Genomic DNA, 24136 nt, shown 5'->3' on the forward strand with positions numbered 1-24136 from the left:
ACAAGAAAAGAAAAGTGTTCACAAAATGATAATCAGGATGTAATGGCCGGGGTCTCACATCGCCACATTTTTAGCACGGGAGAAAGAGGGACTCTTGAACAGAGCACACTCCTGGGTGTCTCTGGCACAAGCTTACAGTTCCTTTTCTCTATATCAGGGCCTTCCGAAGGCCGATAACATCTCGCTGGGTCACCCTGTAATTCTATGGCAAGTGTGTGCTTCGCAATATCATAGTTCATACGGCGTTCCCCCTCAGCTGGCGGCAAATGCCAGTTTCACAATTCCCTCAGTCGGGTTCACACTTTCCACAGTTTACAATTTCTACAATATGTCAAGGACTTTCGATTGTAAAAGGGGTTTGGCTTGACCATTGCATGACCACCTTGACACCTCACGCCGGCCTTCTCTATGGCTTCTTGGTACTTCTAGATTCACTTTCAGTTCAATACTTTCCTTGTTCAGGAGAGGGGTTCCAGCCAGAGACCTTCAAATGAGCACCCACTGGGCCACTATATATCTGGTACCAAGTTTGTTTACAAAAGACCTCCGTCTCTTAATATTCTTAATGTTTCCACTGCAACCTTAAGTCTAACACAGTCCAGCCCACAATCAGGATCTTCCAACTCACCGGCTGTGCTGAACTTGTTGGCGTTTCTCTTGCTGCTGAAGTCGAGGACGGTACAAATGGTGGCAACCACGTCTCCCTGCCCTTGCTATTAGTGAGTGAGGGTTTCAAGTACCGCTAACATCCGTCACACCATTCGTCAGCTGAAATTCCCGGTCATGTTTATTTTGGCAGAGGCTTTGCAGGTCTGGGTTGAAAAGCGCAAGGTCAACTCCCTCCTTGATGTCCTTTCAGGCCTCACCTTTCTCCTTCGTTTGAACTGCTGTCCTCGAATCACTGTTTCTTCGAGCATTTGGCCTTGCTCAGAGTGTGCTCTTGTGCTCTGCCTTTTATCCCAGTGGGGAAGGGAAAGGGCAGTCAGGTGTGTGTAGTTGGTCGGCAATTGCCTGACTCTTCCTGACCCTTGTGTTGGGCCACGTCAGGTAAACAGCTCTGGTATTAGTCTCTCGATCACACTGTGAGAAAGTGTTCATGTTGGAAAAGGGGGTAGAGTTTCTAAGTATCCTACTGGGCAGGATGGGGAAAAGGTTTCATAAGGTAGGGGATACTGCATCTCACCCTTTGGTGTCCCACTCCCCGAAGACCCCCCCATCCAGGTGATCCTCCGGCACTGGTCCACTCCCAGGAGCTGGATCCAATAGCGATGTCCGTATCCTGGCCACCTGGATGACAGATCGCCGGGGATTAGCAGGTGAGACACATTTAGTTTTCCCACACCTCTCTAAAGGATTCCCCTAACGTTCCTAAAGCATTAATAGCTTAAACAAACGGACATATTTGACATAACTCTGGACTTCAAGTCCCATAATGTGTGTGGTACTGGGACAAGAAAGAGGAATACAGAGTTGAAGTATCATGAGCGGTCTAGTTGTTGGGGGAGAAAGCACCTAAGTGGGGCCTTTAAAAGTAGGAAAGAGTTTCTGGTGTGTATAGCAGAAGCAGGAAAGAAAGGAGAAGCTGATGGTGCAGTAGTGGCAGCAGCAGGACTATGTGCAGGAGACATGGTGGTAGCAGATTAATCGTGGCTGTGCATAGAATGTGCAGTGGGAAGCGGCTCTGAAGAAAGCTAGGCCGGGTGAGAGATGAGCTCCAGACACACCATCAACCAATCCAGTACAGAAAATGAACCAGAGAACACAGTGCTGTCCATGCTCCCCTGTAACCTGCATTGCCTATAGCCAAAAGGCAGTAAAAGAATACTACAGAAACAGCAGGGGAGTATATTCAATTTTAACCCACTGTGTCAAGAGACTGCAAAGAGAAGCAGTTGTTCAAACCTCCTCACTTAGGACAGTGGTGTGGAGAGTTTTGGAACAAGCATTACCACAGAGTAAAATTGTAGCAGTAGTAGGAGTTTTATCCTGGCAAGTGAGTGAACCAGGAAAGGGACCAATAGTAGTTAGTCCTGGCAGGTGAGTATACCAGGGAAGAACATGATGATTTCAAGTACTGTGGTTGTGGTAAAGAGGTGTGTTGGAAAAGAAGTATTAATTCCATTAGCTTGTCTTGATGAACTGTTGCATTTAAGCTATCCTGACAAAAGGGATTCTTTTGAAGAAGTATGATGTGCCAACAATTGTGTGGCCTTTGAGATATTAACATTTGTCCTAGCTTATGAACTTGTGTTCTGAGGAAAACACTTGTTTTACCAAGCAAGAGACTGGAAAAATACCAGTTGCTTGGATTTATGAACAAGCCTTAGAAAGAGATATTCACCTTGCCAAGTGGAAGGATATATCGAATGGAAACGTTTTTGTTTTTGCTATGTTGAATGGGAGTGATTACACAGAACTTTCATGAATCTGAACTTTAGTCAAGGCATTCCTGAATTGATCCAGGGCAAGCGAGGCCAGCCCTGGTCACAAGGAGTCTTTCTAAAGCTTGAGTTTGAATTGATATGTTATTTTGTGGACCTTAAGACAGCCAAACAAACATCATATAATTTGTGTACATTAGTGTGAGGGGCAAACACTTTTTGGACACTAGGTCATTTCTAGTCTTAGTTTGTTAAGCAGGCACATCCTTGTTAGGCTAGGTAAAGATAAGCGTTTTTCTCACCTCATTTTATTTAATGAAATGGCATCTTGTGAGAAAGCTTTACCTTTGTGTCCATCACGCATCTCTTTCCTCACCCCACTCAGTGGACTAAAGTAAAACCCATTCTATTTCGACAAGCTTTTACCAAGCTAGATGATGGATGACCCTGTATACCTCTATTCGCACATATTAAGATTAAGGTGTATCTGGCCAAAACATGAGGAATCATGAGCCAAGTCTCCAGCAAAAAGATAGCTAACAAACCCAATGGATTATCCTCTTATTTGGTTTTGCATGTCCCCATTCTTATGTGCCAACTATATTCAGGTTGCTTAGCTAGTGCGAGAATGATTAGCCAATGCTTCAGGGAGCCAAGATCAATCCTCCTAACAGAATCGGCAGATTTTTGTTCAGTAAACTCAAACTCTCTACTTTGTGTGAGGTTTGTGTGGGAACATGTCACCCTCAAAGGTAAAAAGTGGATGGATTTACCATCAATATTTGAGTTTAAATGCAAAACCTGTGAGGGATATAAAAGCTTGCTCCCGGTAAATCCCATAAACCAATTTCGGTGGTACCTGCAAAAAACGCTATCCAAAATGTTATCATTAATAAACTTAACCAATGCAATATCACATAATTGAATAGGCCAGAAGCTTGGAAAAGCAAAGAATTGCAACACATTTGAACTTTTTAGAGCGAAGAATACTTTAATGCACCATAAATTCTAATAACAAACATCAAATAAGGTTTGAATAGTGTCCAGTGGGCCTCCATGCAACAACAGGAAGGCCAATGTGAATTGAGATGGTGGTTCCCTATTCCCACTCCATTTTATTTGAGCTTCTTCCTTCCTTAACTGCGTAAAGTAATGTCAGGGCCAGTCATAGGAGTTATTCCCCTGATGATGTTGATGCGATAATCAGTGTTCAAAATTCTAGGAATTACCAGAAAGCCATAGTATCTGCAGCTTAACCCATCTATGCAGTATCCAAAGTAGCCCTATTTAAAGTTATTGGTTGGCTTACAGGATGGACCATTTTTGCAGCCAATGGGTGCCTGTTGGAAGCAAGCAGTGTCCCATATTACTCAATTTAAACCAAATGAGTTAAATCTAAAAGATTAATTGCATTTCCCTCATTAGAATGCTCATCTTCAGAATTGCTAGGTTTAGATCTGATTTCGCTGTTTGCACAGGCCTAGTAGGATTGTTCTTCCGTCACCGCCCCCTTGCCTTTTTGCGCCTTGAGACACGTGTATAGGTGCATAATAAATGACCAATAAAAAAATTCTAAAATCTTTCTAATATCCTGCATACTCACCATCAAACAAAACATACACTTACCTCTACTGCAGCAGAAACCTACAAGCACCACATGCACACAATCAATAGCCACCTAAACACAACACTACAGAAAATGAAACCAATTACACACAAATCATCCCACGCAGACTCATACAACGAACACCACCTAATCTTTACCAACTCAAAGGAAACTCGGCACACTGTTTCAACACTGACCATGTTTTCCAATCCAAAGCTACCAACAGCACATTAAAGCTCTCCAACACTTTCCCTCTCTATCCTACTAACTAAGCCCTGCCATCCCTCCTTCCATTTCACATCTGCCAGAGTGCCCGGAGGCCATGAAAATGGCAGCAGTGTACAGTATAAATCACAACATAAAGCTGATTTCTTTCCAAGCCGGACTTGGAGGCACATTTTTTTCGGGTGTGAAGGATTGTTTAGGAGGGAAATTCAGTGAATTTGCCTTGGGTTAAAGCAGATTTAATAAAGAACTCAAAATGTCTGGTTGGTTGGGGAGGGCAGATCTTGATCATAAACTCACTTGTAATAGTGATTCAAAGTTGATCAAAAAGAAATGGTTCATCATAAGAAAGGATTGTCCAACAATTCATTTGCAGGTTGGTGCCTGCAACATAACTACTTCAGCATCTACATGAAACGCTTGATCATGGCCTTGTAAAGCACCATATTGTCCTATCCAGTATTCAGAGCAACTGCATACTTGCCTTCTTCACCGGCAGAATTAAGATCAAATCTGAAACAAGGCCATATTATTCCAAAACCACCATCTGGCTTTGGACACACTAGAGGTATTGAATCTACTCTGCTTAACATCAGTGCGGGTACAGTGGAGATCCCAAAACAAAGACAAATTTGCCACCATCATTCTAGAAGACCTTTCTTCTGCCTGTGACACTGTAGATTAGATAATTCCATTTGTGCAGCCATAGCTCTCCCTTAAATTAAGTTCTCCCTTCAAAACTTCACACAGTGAATACAAACTAGCCCCTTCTTATGTATTCCCTGACGGTAACCTTGTGTCTTCCAAAGCTCTGCCATAGCAATGTAGCTGAACACGGTGTACAAGTACCAACCAGACTTCTAGGGTGATGCATTGGAGTTGCCCATCCAAATGTTTGCTGCGAACACACCCATTGAGCTCTGCATTAGATCCCACAACCATTGTTAGTGCATGGAATGCTCTTACCCATCCACCATGGTGTCTCCCCGGATGAGCTTCAGGTTCTTAAAGAAAGACAGGGAGATGAGTGCAAAGGAGTGCTTGATCTTGAGAAATCCAGTAATCGTCTCAATGAGTCCCAGGCTGCCCTTCAACTGTGGAGCCAAGTTATCTAAAGTAAAGAAAAATAATAGCTTCGTTTCAATCCATGTTGCTTTGAATTCGCAATCTAGCTGTTGCAAAGACGTAGAATTGACGACACCTGCAACAACCAAAATTCACTGGACTATGCTAGGCCACAGTAAACTGGACTTGGTTGAGGAATGATTATAGTATGAATGCGGGAAATCCGACTAGGGAGGGAATACGGGGTGTGTGTTTGTGTGTGATTGTGTGTGTGATTGTGTCTGTGTGTGTCTGTGTGTGTCTTGTGCCAACCCATTGCTCTATATTGTGGACATCCAGCATATGTGACAATGAAAAAAAAGAATCAAAAAGCACAATGAAAATTCACTGCAAAAAGGCGCACACATTAAAATATGCCCTTTACAATGCATACATCTTTCTAAGTTTATCTTCACCATGTTCTCGCAGCCATTTACATTACTTTACTAGCATCTTTCGCATGCTCAAAACAGAACACATTTGTCTCAGTGTAAGAGCATGCCATGTGCACGTTGTACATTAGGCATTATGTCCATTCAGAATGGGGGGGGGAAAGGGATAGATGGACCATGGTGACGGAGGACATGGAATCCAAGACTGGAGTGGGTAACAGAGGTCAGCCACCACCAGGAGGTTAGAGAAGGGTCTCTAATCACTTCCCGATTAAGACTAGCGTCAACTGGGATTGGGGATAATATTCCATAATCTGGGTGCCCGAATCACAAAGCACATTTATGAGAGCTGTGGCGTGGTGTGGTGTGCAGCAGAGGAAGCAGTTGGTGTATTGCTTATAGACAACCAGACACTTTGTGCCGGGCAATTGAACTTGACATTGAATCCTCTTATTCTGCAATTAGTAATTGGCAAGTATAGTGGGATGAGTGACATGTGGTCCATCACCGGTTAAGTTCATGCAATGTTGGCATGTCCACTCAGATGGCTAGAGCCCCTCAGATGCCCCAAACACACAAGTGATGTGTGCCTACATTGAAATGCTCAGAATGAGTTTTGGTCGAATTTCGGCCGAACAAACATTTTGAATAGCCGAAAAAGTCAACCCAATGCCCCATTCGGTGGCATAGTGAACAAGGGGAGCGGGGGTATCCCCTGCACCTTTGTTCTCTATAATGTCAGCGGGGTTTGCAGGGGTGTGCCCCGCACGCATTTAAAAAGTGAGGGACCCTGTAGCACCGGTTCCCGATCATGGAAGTGAATAGGAACAGGTGTCACAGGGACACAGCGAGTCAGCGGCACACTCCGTTGTGTGCCGCAGACTTGCCTTATCGCCGCTGGATAACGAAGGGGTTGGGTGGGATTGGGTTATCCGATATGGACGCAGGATGAAAAAACAAATGTTATTTTCGAACAAATAACATTCGATTATTTCTTCCTCAGTCATTTCGTATACGAACAAAACCTCAGAAATCCAGGCACCTTCTGCCATAATCTGCCTTGCATTCTGGGCCCCTGACTTTGGGAGCACTGCCACCCTTGCTGTCTAGGCTCAGTTGCACAGGACAAAAGATGTCTGCTATCCTCCTGTGCTACTCTGCCTCAGGCAGTGCATTGTTAGCATTACTCCATGGCCAGGCCTAGTCTCCCCCCACCACACCTTCCCCTGACTGACAGCATGGATACAGCAAAGTTGTTGGTCCGGGTGTGGGTGGGTGGGTGGTTGTGTGTCGCTATGGAAACGTACTTTTGCCTGGGGTGTTTAATCATGGGCTATGTGAACCTAGCACAGGCATGTGGAAACTGACATGCCGACACGTTGGGCAGAATGAGAACTCATTTCAACATGGCAGTGTATTTGTGCATCACCCTCGCCAGGCTGTCACATTGAGCATAACATTAGCAACACCCTGATGTAATTGAGCATCGTCGACATGTATATTGCATTTAAAGTCCCCTATAATATGCTGATCGCACTGAAGCACAATAGCAAATCCTGTGGAGCCTCAATTTCTACCACATGATTTGTTATATGTTAAAGATATTTGTACCATGCACCGTCACCAACAGAGTTGGTCCCCAGGCGCTCTGGAAGATCTGCAAACGAGAAGGTGGGATGGGTTAGTATGTTGAAGAGGGAGTAGGATAGTGAGAGGAGTGGTGTTCTATTGGCAGCTTCAACTCTGTGTACACCGTGTGCTGAGCTTTTGGTGTGAGTATCGGAGCGATGACAGTCCTTGTGTGCTGTTGGTGCGGTTTATGTGTTGTAGCGGTGTGGTGAAGTGCATGCGGCTTGCAGTGCAAGAGGTGGCTGTGTTCATTTTTGAGCGAGATACGCATGTAGAAACTTTTGAGCTTCCTTTTTGTATAGTGGGTTATATGCTTTGCAGCCAATCACAGTATGCCTGAATGCCTGGATTCCGGGAATCCTGCCTGGTGTGAAAGCGGCTAGACTTGAGAGTCCTGTATAATGGGGAGAGGCCCACGCCCAGCAGAGCAATTGAATATAGTATCTGGATTTGAGAAACCATTGAATAATTCATTACAGTCCTAAACCACAACTAGAATCAAGAATCCCGCCAAGGGAGAGGGGTCCACACCTGGCAGGAATTTCAGTTTTGGCACAAGGCATTCGCTGTTGTATTCTAATGAACTATGTATAGTGAGGTTGAGGTGTCTATTCTCCTCCTTGGGTGTCGGAGCAGAAGTAGTGATCTCCTCTCTTGTCCTACCATCTATGTGAATATGTCTGCTTGAACTTTGGGTGTGGTTCGGGCCGGGATGCTGTGGATGAATCGTCTAAGTGATTTCATCTTGGTCTATCTATGTGTACAGTCTATAGTGTCCTCCTCTTGTGGCCATCTCTCAAGATGTCGAATGGTATGTCGTGGGGTGTGTTCCTTGGATTCTGTTACTGTTCGGTTGTTTGTTGGGGACTGGAGGTCAGTCTCTTTATTCATCGTTGTTTAGCGGTGTGGGCGTTCTTGTGGGTGGTTTTCTAGTTATGCAGTGAAGAGCCAGGATTTGAGCAGTTTTCTAAATACTAGGTGGTTTCTTGTGTTCCTTATATTCTTTGGTAGGTCATTCCAAATTTTCTGTGCCTTGTGAAAGAACGAGGATCTTCCAAGTTTTCTTTTGTTATAGGGTTTCGGTTCTAGGCGTATGTCGTTGCTTGATCTGAGCGTTCTCGTCAGCTGGTGTAGGCATAATTTATCTCTCAGGAATTCTGCGCCTTGGTTGTGTATAGCTCTGTGCGTGATGCACATGGATTTGTATTTTATTCCTTGTTTATTGGTAGCCAATGTGGTATTTTTAGCACAGGTGTGATGTGTTCTCTTTGGTGTGATTTGAGGAGTCTGGCTGCTGCATTTTGTATGCATTGTAGTTTATTTTTTTGAATTGTTTTTAGGGGTCGTTCAGGCATGCCCAGGCATAGGCTGTTGGCATAAACTACTCTGGACATGACCAGACCGATGATGGTAAGAGTTTTGTTGGCAAATGACAGGAACGGTAGTATCCTCTTTGCCGCGCGCAGGAGAAAGAAGCATTTCTTGAGTAGAGCATTTACTTGTGGCTCTAGGGTGAGGTTGTTGTACATCAGGACCCCTAGGTTTTGAACAATCGACGATGGCATTGGGGTCATGCCAAGTTTTCTTGGCCAGGGGATGTAGTTGAGGTCTCCTCTGTTTTTTGTGACTATCATTATCTCTGTTTTACTTGGGTTAATTTTGAGGTGGTTCATGTTCATTCAATTGAATATATCACAAAGGCAAATCTCTAGTGTTGTGTTTTCTTCTCGGGAGTCTTGTATTTTGAAGATTTGTGCGTCGTCAGTGTAGTTGTAGCTGGTGAGGCCATGTCTTTTGATGATTTTGATTAATAGATTTAGGTAGATGTTGAATAAGAGTGGGGAGAAGGATGATCCTTGTGGTACTCCACATGTGGAGTCTCTTGGGTTGGATTTAAAAGGCTTCATTGATACAGTTTCTGGTCTCTTAGGAAGGATTTGATCCATAGTAGAGCGGTGTCTGTTATTTCCAATCCTAATCTCGTTATGAGGATGTCGTTGTTGACCGTGTTGAATGCTGCGGATAAGTCAAGAAGTATCAGGGCAGTTCTGTTGTCCGAGTCTGCATTTGTTTTTAGGTCATCCCATATGAGAGGAGAGCCGATTCTGTTCCTCCCATTGGTCTGAATCCAACTTGTGCCTGGTCTAGTAGGCAGTGCTCTTTATGAATTCTTGGGTCGTTTTGTAAACGTAGATTTCTAGCAGTTTGGCTATGGACGGGATATTGGAGATGGGTCTGTAGTTGGATAAGTCCTCTACAGTTCCTGTTGTGTCTGAGTAGCGACCTTATGTACTCAGATTTGAAAGCCTGTGGTTCTTTACCTGTTGAGATAGAAAGGTTGAGGACATTCCTATGCGATTCCATGGGAGTTCCTGGTTTGAGAATTGATTTGTATATGTCTTGGGGCAAGGGTCTTCTAGAGAGCCTGATTTGTTGCTTTGATTGACCAGTTTGACGAAAGTCTCCACTGATATCGGGAAAGCGTTGTAGTTTGTTCGGATGTTCCCCGCGAGGATATGTGGGGTCTATGGTGTGATTGCGTGGTCTTTGTATGGTTTGTTGGATGGTCATGATTTTATTTTTGAAGTGGTCTCCTAGGTCATCTCAGTTTCGTTGATGAGATTTTCATATTGCATCCCGGCGAGTTTTTTATTTCATTTATGATTTTGAAGAGTTATTTTTGGGTGTTTAGTAATGTTTCCTCTTTGCTTTTTGTATTTCTGTTGCAGAAATTTCAGTTTGTTTGCAGTGTTGTTGTTGGTCCTCCATTCTGATTCTAGTTTTCATTTCTCTTTTCATGGCGTTGAGTAGCAGGGTGAACCATTTTGCCATGTTTTTTTTTTTCGTGTGAGAGAAAGGTTTTTCTTTGGCGATGTCGTCTAGGCTTGTTATGATCCAGGTGTGGAATAAGGCTACTTTTTTGTCCAGGTCTGCTTCTTCCATAATTGTTGCTTGTGGTTTTCTGAGTACCAGGAGTTCAGTTAGGTTGGATTTTTTGATGGTTCTCCAATTTCTTTTCATGGTGACCGGTGGTTTGTCTTGTTGATTGTTTATTGGATGGCCATTGTGATTATGAATGGGATGATAAAGTGGTCACTCTAGAGTATTTGAACTGGGGGTGCCTTGGTAATGAGTATTGTTGGCGAATATTGCATCAAGTGTATGGTCTGCTAAGTGTGTTGCTCCTTTGAGGGGGTTTCTGGGTAATCAATTCTGGGCCGACTTGCGCAAGTCAGACCTCTGCGGATTCCCACAGATGTCCTCTTTTCGGAAATGCATGGGGTTCCTAGTTTTCTTTGGTGGCTTTGACACCCTAGGCCTAAATCTGTAGGTTGTCTCCCAAAACCCTTTGGGGTTACAAGTGGTGTAGCCTTTTTCCCTTTGTGCCCGGTAGGTGTACCCACACGTTTGAGGTACCGTTTTCATCGGGACACCTGTGGGAATGCGGGAAGGTATGACATCTGTTTTTGGCAGCGTGTTTCGGTGGGTGAGCAGAGTGAAATGTCTGAAAATTGGGTTTTTTACCCCCAAATTTGGACTTTGCCAGGGGTTCTGGGAAGTAGATTCTGGGCCGATTTGCGCAAGTCAGGCCTCTGGATTCCCACGGGTGTCCTCTTGAGAAATGCATGGGGTTACGTAGTAAGCAGCCCCTCCACTCCCCGCACTGTAAAGATATCCCTGGTGTCTAGTTGGCATTGCTGCCTGTGGATTGAGCGCCCTGCGCCCGATCCGCGAGCAGCAATGCTGTCACAAAGGAGGTCATTGGAAAGGGGAGAGTCTCCCTTTTCCAACGATGCCTCCCTCGATCTCCGGCTTGAAATACAGCCGGAGATCGAGGGGGAGAAAGGTGGAGACTCACCTTGCGTTTTCACAGCAGCAGCCCGAAATGGCTGCTGCGGTGAAAATTACTTTCACTTTCAAGTCGGCGTGCTTTATGCACGCCGACATGAAACTGATGGTAATCCGGCGCCCAGGCAGTGAGGGGGGACCTCACACAAACAAAAGGTTCCATAAAGGACGAGCCATCTTGTCCATGGCACTATGGAGGTAATGTCAAGGACGAGAAAGATCATCCTTGGCACTGAAGGGGTTAATGGATCTTCCAATTTGATAGCCAGTTGTTCCTTTTGGATGTACTCCCCCACCCCCCTCTTTTAGTTTTTCTGTTTGCTTGGATGCATTTGATGTTTTCAGGCATGCAGTTGTTGAGGGTGATCTTATAATTGTCATCTAGCCATGTTTAAGTTACAAATAGGATGTCGATGCTTCCGTCTGATAGGAGGTCGTATATTTCGATTCGATGTTTGGGCACTGGCCTGGCGTTCATTAAATTACAGTGGATTCTCTTGGTGTGATTTTGTTTGACGGTTGTTCCATGTTCCGGGTTGTAGTTGTACTTAGGTTGATAGCATGACTGTTCAATCGTGGTGCTTGTCCAGTGATGGTGATTGGTTGAAGTTCAGCGATGGCTTCTTCTGCATTGAAATCGGTCTGCTAGGTAAATGGTAGGGTTGTTGGTTACCAAGGCTTCGTCGTCCCGTCTGCTATATTATGGGTATCGATGGTGCCCCTCTGTTCTTGTAATGTATGCAGTGAGGGGGTTGGTATCATCCTACTTTTTTTCGGGGGGGGTCCCGTCTTTTTTCCGGGTGTTTCTAGGGATTCTTTGTGTCTGGAAAGATTCCTGTGTTAGGGTATCGAGGCTATGTGGTTGTCTTAAGGTAGGGCGTAAGATAAGGATTTTTCTCTTACATAGTTTCTTCTGGTGATAACCGTGTTAGGCGGGGTGCTTCCTGCATTTGAGGCTGCTTCTGCTCGGTGCTGTTGGTATTGTGTGTCCATGGCCATTGTTGCTCTATCTTGCTCTCTTTCCCAACGTCCCTGTCTGTGTCGGGACATTTTGGTTCACGAGGCAGAGGTAGCAGTATAAATAGTCCTCTGATGTATTGTGCAAGCACAGTATTGATGTTTCTTTTAGTCTTCATACGCTTGGATGTTGTCGAAGGGTCGGGATTGTTTCCTATGGATGTACTGTTGGTGGTATTAGGTGTTGGGCGTTCGGTTGACAGGTGGTTTAGGACTCAGTTAAGGTAGATGATAGATCTCAGGTATTGGCCGGATGTAGGGCTTGGTTTCAAAAGTGTCAATGATCAATAGTGTAAGGCAGTGCTTAACACTTCAATTGGAGGCCAGACGGGCGGGAGCCCTGTTTAAACAGTCTCAGGTGGACGTTTAAGTAGTTGGTTCTGGTCCTACTTAGAGGCTGGATGAGGTCTGGGTTTTTGGGGTAATGATACAGTGCCCCGATCTGAGGTGATTGGACAGCGGGAGAGGCCTGGCTTCAGGTGATGACTGAGCACAGCTGGATATGGGTTCTATATAGTGAGAGGGAGGTATACACCCAGCAGACCAATTGAGTATAATACCAAACCCATCTAGAGTTGAGAGACAGTTGTGCAATTGAGTACAGTGCTAGACACAGTTCGATTTGGGAGTCAGTTGAAGCAGTTGTGTACTATACTAAACACAGCTAGATTTGAGACTCCGGTATGGTGGTAGAGGCGCCTACGCCTAACAGATCAATCGAGTACAATACTAAACACAGCTAGACCTGAGATTCCTGTATAGTGAGAGAGAGGCCCACTCCCAGCCGACCAATTGCGCAAAATACCAAACACTACTAGATTTGGGGGTCAATTTGAAGCAGTTGTGTACAATACTAAACACAGCTAGATTTGAGGGTCACTTTGAAGCAGTTGTGTACAATACTAAACACAGCTAGATTTATTTGAGATTCCTGTATAGTGGGAGAGAGGCCTACGCCTAACGGATCAATTGAGTATAATACTAAACACAGTTCGATGTGAGGGTGTGGGAGCGAAGGGGGCAGTGGAAAAAAATCAGTGGTTTTGATAGGTTTGTTAAGTGGCTAGGTTTCCAGGGTAGAGTATTTGCTCTACTCCCAACCCAGGCCACTCCTACCATACTGGTCCTTGTAGTTGCTGGTTGACGGCTGGCCACTGGCTTCACCTGCTGACACTTTCTGGAGCTGCTTCTGTTGGAGCTGCTCTTTGCCTAGGGGCCCTTAGCCGCCGGGCAGAGGGCAGCCCAGGGAAGGTGGAAGGTCGTTAAGACCTAGTTGAGGCACCAATCAGGGACGGTGGGCGGGTAGGGAGGAGGGAGAAGGGAAGCAAAACACGGAAGGGGACGGCGGGGGTGGTGCACACAGGCCTGAGGGCTGCTAGATTTGGATTACAAAACAGGATTTGGGCCTGCTGGGGCTCAAGGGCTCAAACACTCACCTGGTCTGAAGAAAAAACACCATTGAGTGATGGACTTTTGAGGTGAATTCCATCTCCCGGCATAATAACTAAATCCGGTGCAATCTGAACTACCAGGCTATTCCTGAAGGGGATTGCCTTCTAGTGCTTTGGCAGCACACACCATCAGGTACTGGCTCGTTAACATGGCACAGATATGGAGCTGCTGTACATTCAAGATGATCAGATGCACATGTTTCATATTGGCATGTGCAAGATTTAATGGTGATTAGCAATACTGTATAAATTAAGTACCTAAATTGCAGGCACGCTTTGGCGTTAATGGTTCCTCAGCATATATAGGTCAGAGTGCTCAGAGGCGGCACACTAAACAGGTACTCGACTATTAAATCCTTGCAGCGCTGGTAGTTGTAATGTATTGTGTATAAGTCCAAGACACGTGTATAAAGAGCATGCTCAGTTTCCTATTCAAAACCACCACACCTAATGCTAGGATGCAGCTAACATCAGGCAATTAGATCAGCTGCACACAACTGGTGCACACATGCACCCTACTACACCTTCCTCTCTCAACATACCTGGACTGCTGTCCCCAGGGGCCCTCAACCTACCAGCTCTTTGAGGTCATACCAATGATATATAGAGTGCTATTAGATGCCAAATAACAACAAAAAAATGAGGTATCCACAGTTAAGGAGAATTCTAAATAAAGCATTCTGCTTGGTCCATTATTTTACAAAGCATGCAGCGTTGTACTCCCCTCCCATTTATCACCACCCACCAATTGCACCTTTTAAGGGACAACAGTCCTTACCGAGGTGCTCCCGTGTGTAGGTCATCAACCTCATCGGTTTATTGAAATCGGGATGACACAAAGCTAAACCTGGGAGAGCAGTGGGAAAGGCACTGTGCTTTCCTGCCCTGTTAACTGTCACATGAAAGTGTGAGCTAGGAAGACTTTTGAAAGCTGCTCCTGCATCAGGAGAAAAGTGGGGGCTTATTCCTGTCACGAGCTGTGTGCGAGACACACCTACAAAATGAGCGATGGTTGGCCACCCTACAGACACACCCAGCCCTGTTCCTAGACCTTGGGTTTGATCTGTGTGGGGGGAAATAGCCCCAATGCCAAGTAAAAGGCCAGAGTCAGTGGGGGACATGCTCTAAGTAACAGGCCTGCGCTGAAATACTGCCCTTCACGAAGGAACAAAAATACACATGGCCCTAAAGTGTGAACCAATCTAAATATGTGAATAACCATTCATGAATGAACAAAAACACACACGGACATCTGCACTGATACTTCCAGGAATCGTAGTGCACAGAATATTAAATGGAAATGCCAAGATTGTGTTACAAGCCGTAACAGTGAAACAAAGCATTTTTTTTTTACTGTGCAATAAATGCATGCCTGTAACTTCTTTTCCCATTTCAACTAATATGTACAGCAAAATGCTTGTCGGACTTTCAAAAAGCGAATAGGGTTTCTGCAGTGCACAAGCTCACAAAATGGACAGTGTTCAAGGAAGTTGCATAGTTTAAACTTTCTATTTCACAAGATGTCATTTCATAATGCATTTAGGTTGTTGCCAGCCATTTTTCCAAGATGTGAAACTGGATTCCAAGGTCCTGGTTGTCGTGGGGATTTAGGCCTGGCTCCCTTCATCCATCAAGTGCCTACCTTTAAAAATACAACTATAAGATGCTTTGAGATCAGATCCATGGGTTGAACGAGATAAAGAAATGTCTGTTCTCCAGCCTTTATGACCCCAAGTCATAAAGTCACAATAAATCATGCATTAGCTAGTCATTAGCTCTTGAAGGGCTGCTGGACATAACAGCCATGAACAGGGAAATTGAAACAAAGCAAGGGTGGGGGCCACAGCCAAGGAGAAGTTTGTCTGCCCAATGTGTAAAAGGGGAGAAATTAATTTTATTGTGCAAAATAGGCAATATTTATCACACAATGAGTGTGTGATTTCTGGAAAGATGACAGTTAACCCCTTCCGGTCATCCCAAAACGATTTTTGGGAGGTAAATACAACTAAAGTTATTCATGAAAACGTGATGGGCCCTTCTTGTGAATTCCAGTGATGTGAAAAATTGATAAAGCATGTAAAATATTATCAGTATGGCACCCATAAAAGACCATATTTTTCACTGATATCAGTCCAGAGTAAATGATGAAAAATGGTAGCTCTGCACAGGAATGACATACAGACTCCTGAGTAGGGTCATTTAGCTCGCCATATAATATAGGCGTCACAAATACATTCATATCTTTCAAAACGTGGAGGTAAAGGGTATTTGCAAGGTAGTGAGATTGTAAGTGCAAAAACATGACCAACCCCCCTGTCAAAGTGAGATGATGAAGTGGTCCCCTCCCCTGGTGTCCCAAAGCACTCCCACATTTTATGGACCTATCAGCACACGGGTGGGAGTGGGGTACTGGAACATTAACCAATCCCTTCTGCAGGAATCATGACACATCAGTGATGTTATTTGCACTATAACTATGTCAGCCTGCCTCAGAGCATGACATTTACCCACTAATCCCATGCGGTGATCTGCTGTCAACATCTGGGGAAACATCCCAGCAGTGAGAGGCCTAGCTTGCAGTGGAGCCAGGAGATTTAGAAGCCGACTTGGGACCCCTTGGAGGACTCCGCAGAGACCGTGACTGGCCCCTTTTTGATGTCTCAGCAGTATCCCAACACTCCTTGATGTCCAGTCCAGACCTCTCCTGTAAGTAGAAATAAACCCCAAAAGCCATAGTGTGTAGGCCCTGTATTCTTTTATCATTGCCTTAGATAATTCCCCATTGCAAAATCCCAATTTTCCTGGTTATTTGTCATTTTCCCATTGAAGAATCCCTTGCTTGCCTGTATATTTCAGTGATTGCCCCATTGAAAAATCCCCATTTGCCTGTGTAGATCCTTAGCATGTTTGTCAAAGTAAATCAATTAATTCCCCCATTCAATCCAGGGGATCTGTATTGGTGGAATTAGAAACTAACAATCTGTTCAGTGTTTTGTGAGCCGGTATAGCCCTAAAAGATTTGCCAAAAGAATGAACTTCAAAAAGCCCTGTTTTCATGTGTGTTCACATTGTAAGATGCAAAACAAAAAATGGTTCACATTTTCCTATTCTGTTCCTATTTCTCCATTATAAGGTGCAAAATGAAATTGTTCCCATTTTCTTATTCTGTTCCTATTTCTGCATTGTAAGGTGCAAAACTAAATTGTACCTATTTTCCCCATGCTGTTCCTAAGTCCCCATTGTAAAGTAAAAACGAATTCCCCTGTGCATTTTTTTGCCCCATTGAAATTGTGCTAACATCCCAAAATCGGTTTTCCCATTCTGTTCTGATCATAAACCTAAAACCCTGTGTGTTATCAGGGGTGGCAAAACCAATTTTTCCCCCTGCATCCAAGGCTCCTCTCTATTGTTTTGTGATCAAGTCTTCCAAAATCTGATTTTCCCATTGTGTGCGGACTGATAATTTATAAAGCCCCGTCAGTCTTAAGTGTAAGCAGAATAAACTCCCTTCCTTTCAGTTCTTTCCCATATCAGTTGTGATAAATAATTAAAAAACCCATTCTTCCATTGTGCTCTCAAAACAAATGTTCCCATTATTTGCCTGCTCCCTATATTGTTTGTGTGAAACATATCCCAAATCCGATTTTTCCCTGGTGTTCCCACTTCTTGCCACTGCCTTTGATCCAAAAGAGACAAGCCTAGTGAGTGTTTGGGGGACGGGGGGTGAGGGTTGTTTGGACCAAAGCATCATTCTGTGTGTATTCACTTTCCTGCTGGTTTTCATTCATCTTCCCTGTGCGCTTTGAACTATTCTCTGATTGTAGTGTTGGGAGAAGTAAAAGGAACACTCTTTGTATATTTTGGAGTATCTCAGTGTGCTACTTACAAAAGGATATTTCGTCTTTTTGTTGCCACGACATTGGTGACCGATGTGAGCTGTTTATTCTAATTTGACAAATAAAAAAATGTATAAATATCTTCTTAAGACACACCGGCCCGGTTCCTAGTCCATTGGGGCATTGGGTATTTGTTGCGGTTGTGTGCGAGACTGGTTGGAGGTCTTCCCAAAAAGGACCTAAAGCACAGAAAGCAAAGTGTTTTTAATTGTGCACCACATTCATTGTAGGGGAAGAAGATCCCTCACTTGCGTGTGCCGTGTAATAAACCACAACATCTGGGCTCGTTTAGTTGTCAACTTGCTGTAACGTGAACACTGAGAACTTGCACAAAGGGGATTTTCGTCATCCATGTGCATCTTTTTGGCCCACTGTGAAACAACCTTACCCAAGGGGCTGCATTTTAATTGTTTCCCTGTTCATTTATCTATTAGAGCTTTGACTGTATAGGTAGGCAGAATGGGCAAGCACCTCCCATCACACAACACAAATATGATCCTCTTTAACTCCTTTCCCTCCGGCTTCCTTTTTCTTCCATACAGCATTCTTTTTGCTCCACCTCTTTTTTCCTTATTAGCAATTTCTTCTCTACCATCCCACTGTTTCCTGCTCTTTCTGAACACTATCTCAATACCTGTTCTTGCTTCATTCCCTTAATCCTTCTGCCTTTCTTTCTCCATTTCTGCCAAAAGTTCTTTGTTTTAAAGATCCCGCTCTCGTCCTCATTTTGCTGCTATTTGTATACTCACCTGCATTCCTTCACTCAATTTCTCCCTCCTTTGTTTACCCAAGTCACACCATTTGCCTTTACATTTCTACCACTGTTACCTTCAACTCTCTCTTCCTAAATACCTTCCTTCTCGAGCTCTTCGCTCAGCTGCCTCCAACTCCCTCAGGGTCAGCCGCTTCCCCAAGCAACGAGTTGGTGGTCGATCTCTCTCTTCGGCAGGGGCCTCCCTCTGGAACAGCCTTCCAGCCTCCCTGAAACTTGAGGTGAACCATCGCCGGTTCCGGAAAAACCTCAAAACCTTCCTCTTTGCTTCTGCTTTCTCTGCCTCTCTGCCCTGCTGAAATTCCTGGCCGAATCTGCACTGGTTACCTGGCCACCCTTTCAGATTTTGGGGCCAGGTTCTGCCTTTTGCACACCTGCCCTGCCTCCCTGGCAACCCCCTGCACTTAGGGACTGGTTCTGTATCCCTACAGTCCCCCTACAAGCACTTATGTCTGCTCTTACCACCATCAGACCACTTTTATTTATCGTATTTATTCTTCTTTCCCATGTACTGCACTTTCCCCTCTCCCTTCCCCCAGGCACTTTTCCCTTTCTTCCTACCCTCGCACTTACGGGATCTGAATGACACCTGGCCTAGTAGGATCGCTGTCCGTCTTTCCACCGTTTCCCCTCCCTTGCTTCGTCGCTCCTTGAAACACTTGTGTATAGGCGCGTTATAAAAGCCATATCATATCATACCCCCACTACTCCCCATTCTTCACCCACCTCCCTTCTCTCCTTTTCCCCTGCCCTCCGTCACTCTCCATTTCTCTCCAACTCTAGACCTCCAGCATTCCCCATTAGTACCTGGCGTGGCAAAAAAAAAAAGAAAAAAGTACCTGTGGTTGGCTGGATTCCGAGCCTTACTGGATGGTAATCCCGATCATACAACAGCATGCAGCTCGCTCCCATCTCCGACAGCATTTTTGTTCCAGAATGGCCACCATGGAAGGGGAGAAGGGACTACGTGTAGTCCCTTCTCCCCTTCCATGGTGGCCATTTTCTTAGTTTACTAGGGCCACCACAGAAAGAAAACTGACTACATTTTATGTCTGAGGCAGCCATTCTTTAAAACCTTTTTTAAACTTTTTTTTCCAGCTGCGAAACGCAACACGTGTCACAGCTAGGGAAAAAAAAACATTAGTATCCCGGTCTAACGGGCCAGGGTACTAATGGCAATAACCCCCTCCATTGTGGGCCCTAACCGCTTACGGTAATGCCCCCCGAGGACTTTGTTAAGGCCCTCACTGTGCTCGGGCCTGTTACTATGGGCCCCAGGGGCATTATCTTAGGTGGTAATGGCCCGCAGTCTTGGGGCTTATTGCCACATTCTCCTCATACTCCTGAATCCCTGCTCTGTTTCCCCTCCCTTTAATACTCTACACAGCATTTCCCCTTGCTCGATACTCATTAAGTTTTGCCCCATTCTCCTGCCCCCATTCATTCTCTGTACCCTTTTACCCTCACCTAGCTCCCTTCAATCACCATATCTCCTGCCTTGCATCACTTTCAATCACTCCCTCACACTTCAGCCCTCCCTCATTCCCCACTCTTCTGTCCCATCGGTGTTCACGTTATCTGCTCCTTCTCCACTTTGCTCCCTTACTATCCTGACCTTATTGCCTCTCTATTTCCATTCACTGCCCTGTAACAGGGTCCTGTGGAGCTAGAGGAGATAGGGAGGTGGTGGGTTGGAGATAAGGGGTCTTTCAAGTGCCACACGCAGCCCCCACAGAAAAAGGCAAGCCCTGGTATGTTTTGCGATTAAAAGGTGAACTCCTTTAAGTCTATGTTGTTCAATGACATTTCACGTATGTGGGGTGAGATCACTGGGGACATGAGCAAAATAGTTCTGCCTGCTGTAGGAATTATCCAGTGATACCACCTCGTGTAATATCCCTCCCCTTTGCCTTGAACCCCATCATTAGCTGCAGGCTTGATCATTCAATATTACCACCACTGATGGCAAAACCTGGCGGACGGGCCAGCTCTCTTTAGCTAGAGGCAGACCCCCAAACAGAAAACTAAGAAATAACTTTAAAAAATGTAGCATTTGTCCCTAAAGTTCACTATTGCACAGCTCCGCCCACTCTAGGCTCCGCCTCCATAACCTACCCATGGGGCCCTTTGTCTTAAATCTGCCACCGTCTATCCGGCACCTCATCTACAGCCGATATGGACACGGTGCATTGTGGGGGCAAACAGTGACTCCATGACGTACGTGCGCTTGTGTGGCCATCTGTCGGTGGGTGCGCTCTTTATTACACTGCGTTGTCCTGGGTGCGTTCGTCCTACCATCAGTCCTGCAACCAGTTGTGGGTGCCCCCCCACCCCAACGCATAGAGGAGCTGTGGATTTCCATGGAGGAACCACGCTGTGCATAATTGACAGATCTTGTACAGACATCCTTAGCCTGGATTGGGATGCAGCAAATGGCCTCCTTTCCCTATTGAAAACAAAACGTGCAGTCTGAATTTGGAATGCACATCAATGGCTAATAAGACAACACTTGCCTCTGGTGTAGAATGCAAATGATCTGTTCACAACATCCGACAGCAAGAACATCCATCTTTATTGTACTTCGAATTGCATGAAAATGCCCAGGTAAAAACGATTTTTAGAAGATACGGATTGGGATCAACCACGTTTTCATCATTCCATATCACCCACGCACCAAGCCAATAATACATGCACCGGTGCTAACAATCGAGCAAATGCAAGTGTTAGATTATCCAGCCACAAGTTTTATTTTTGTGGTTGAAAGTCATCAGCTTTGAAATTCCAGATGTAGCAGTAAAGGTAGATCAGGAACACAATTCTGCCTGTGATTCGGGAAAAACAAATAACTGCAGAATACAACCATGGATCAATGTGCAATAATTAAAGGTTTATGGACCCCAACAGAGGGCCCTAATAGCAGTTATGCGCCTTGAAAACAGATTACAAGATCCAAGCCCAAGGTATTTTAACAAGGTTTACAGGCCCATAAAGACCAGTATGGCCCTCAGACGTGGGCTATAAAGCAAGTGGTGTCACCAATAATAATACATATAAATGGTATTAATAACGCAGCCAGTTCCGTGCAATTGCCCAGAAAGGTTTTGTATATAAATCAGCAGGAGCGATTGCAGGCATTTGGCTGCGGTACATCCGTGATGCCGGGAGCCTAGGAAGCCTAGGAATGTAGTGTTCTGAACAATTGAGCTACAATGGTTCTTATATTCTTCAAAGTGTCCAATTCTCTCTCCATGTTCAAAGGGTTATAGGCCCACAGGTGGATGGGCATTACCAGTCTGGTAATGGGCCAGTGGCAGAGTTACAGGCCGGAGCAAAGAGGGTTCTAAAGTGGATCCCATTGCCATTACCTGACTGTAAATGCCCGCACACCCAGCGTTGTATAGTGATTAGCATTCAGAACGATTTCCAGGGTGCTAAAAGCGTTTTTTTTTATTATTCTATTTTAATTAGAGAAATTGCACAGTGGCTGTTTCTCAAGTTTAAACTTTTTTTTTATTTCAAGATGTCCATGTATAAAGGGAGATGGAACTACACGTAGTCCTTTCACCCCTTCTACGGCAGTCACTGGGAGATTAAGATGGTGGCTGTTAGGCAGAGTTTGTATACAGTACCCTTTGGGACAACTAAACACAACTAGGACTACAGGTGTAAGCAAAACCAACATTTGGTATAATTCTGTACTGCAGTTTTTGGTAGCGGAGCTGAGCAGCCAGGCTTATCTCAAGAGGGAATGTGAGCTTTAAGAATGTTCCCCAGAGGTCTACAATCACAAGTGTTCAAATCAACTCTTACACCCAAGGTTTCTTGGTTAAACACTTATTAATTTATTCAACAGTCAGTTAGAAAACATTCCCTAGAAGTAGGCAGTTAAATATCACACACAAATATACTTCAGTACTTTACACTGTATGTTTCTGAGGCATTTAAACTACTTTGAAGGAGGAGCAAAATGGCATTCAAAGTACTTTGAAGTAGAAGCAAAAAGGCATAAGTTAATAAAAAGAAGATCACAGTTACTCTTAGACAGTGAGTTCACCAGAGGAGTAGATTCAATGCAATAGGTTGGGCCAAAGTCAATGGGCTAAAGTCTTGTATAGGATAAAGCAGTTCTGGTAGTTAAACGGAAATGTCTTTGCCAATGTTCTCAGAAGTAGTTTGTAAAAGAAAGAATATGTTGGGTCACAAGCTGATTAGGCCTGCAAGTTGGGAAAGTTTCAAGCACTTTCACTGCAAGAGTTAAGTACTTTCAGTCTCGTTTCACAGTACCTTACAAATGAAGAAAAAGATGCAGCTGAAGACTTCTGTTCCTGGCAGTTCCTGCAGATCTTGCTGTTCCTGAGCTTCATTCGTGGGGACAAGAGGGAGGACATCGGGGGACTCCTGCACTGGGACTGGTCAAAAAGCTGGCACTTGGCAAATCTTCAATTCCGGTAGCTGTAGTGAAGCACACAAACTGGTGTCCCTCTCCCTGGTTATTCAGTTTCCTGCAACACTCTGAGGAAAATCCAACCAGCTCTGAGAATGGTATCCAGGTGGCTTAGTGTGGAGTCGATTGGTCCCACCAACTCAAAGGGAGAAGTCGTCCTTGCAGGGCTTCTCTGTCGAGATGAACTTAGCGATTCGGACCTGCAGCAGGGCTTCACCGGGTAAACCAACGGTCCAGGAGTTGCAGCAGTCGTCCTCTTCAAGCTCATCTTCGGTTCTATCATTAGTCATCGATTCTGCCGTCCAATCCAAGGCACTTGCCTTTTATCCAGTTTCCTCCAATTCATTCCAGGCTAGATGCCACTCAGCCAGCAGGGTTGCTGTCCTTGCCGGACATTCAGCCAGCCAATCACGCCAGAGTGCATTTGGGGCTCCTAGGAGACTAAGCACAGGGAGTTTAAGGCACCTCCCTCACTTCCTGCCCAGCCCAGACACTTGGGCACCAGAGGCGGTCTTCAGTGCTGAAGCCCACGAAAAAGCGTTGAAACAAAGCGACCAAACCTGGTTTGGCACGCAGAGTAAATCTCTAGAAGGACCTTTCCAAAAAGAAATGGTGAAACAAGACGAGGACCTGTGTGAACAAAGGGGGCTCAGACGCCATGGTGAAAAACATGGCTCCTGTGATTTAACGCTACTGGTTTTTGCAGTCGGGAAAAATCATGGTAGTTCATTGTAAAACCACTGCCACCAGCCATTTTGAGAGCAAAGGGTAGCATTTGACTGCTACATGTGTATCTAGACACAGGGGCTACTAAGTAACCCCTCCAGCACTCTATTGTAAGATACGGTGTGCTGGGTCAAGGAATTTAAAAAGACAATTAAAGTCAATTTCACTTTACTTTTTCTGGGAAACAGTAGTTTATCCCAGAGAAGGTAGTTAAACCCTGGGAGAGCCCGTTAAGGCTTCCCTGTGTCACTGCACGGAGGGTGCTGTGTGACACATGAAAAGATGATGCCTATGGAGTTGTCTAAAACTCCATAATTAAAGAGCACAAGAAATACATGAGATAGTGGGAAAAAAGGATCACACTCTCCAGGTAAAAAAATCAAGTCTGCAAAATCCAGCAAATTTGCTGGGGGTCTCTAAGGTGAAAGGAATTAGCACATTTTTGAGAATTCTCCCCAACAGTGGCCTCCCGCTGTCCAGGGTGCTCGGAACACTGGCAATACCATGCAGTAAAGCTCGCCTTCTGAGCACCCCAATTTTGTACGGGAAGTCCATTCAACTCGCCTCCTGGGTTCCAAATAAGCCTTTTAAACCTAACCTGCAGGTTGTGCAAAGTGTTATGGGCCCTGAAGCCATATTGAAAG

At 44.9% G+C, this 24136-nt stretch overlaps 1 protein-coding gene across 1 annotated transcript in view; it reads right to left on the minus strand.

The window, feature by feature from the left end:
- Positions 1-24136, minus strand: part of INSRR (insulin receptor related receptor) — a 672290-nt gene that overhangs the window by 284035 nt on the left and 364119 nt on the right. Inside the window, exon 5 of the mRNA XM_069604567.1 lies at positions 5179-5323. Within this exon, the coding sequence (XP_069460668.1) occupies positions 5179-5323 (145 nt within the window). The remainder of the gene's footprint in view (positions 1-5178; positions 5324-24136) is intronic.

The sequence above is a fragment of the Ambystoma mexicanum genome, chromosome 1p (assembly GCF_040938575.1).
Source record: "Ambystoma mexicanum isolate Mex_15411 chromosome 1p, UKY_AmexF1_1, whole genome shotgun sequence".
Taxonomy (NCBI): domain Eukaryota; kingdom Metazoa; phylum Chordata; class Amphibia; order Caudata; family Ambystomatidae; genus Ambystoma; species Ambystoma mexicanum.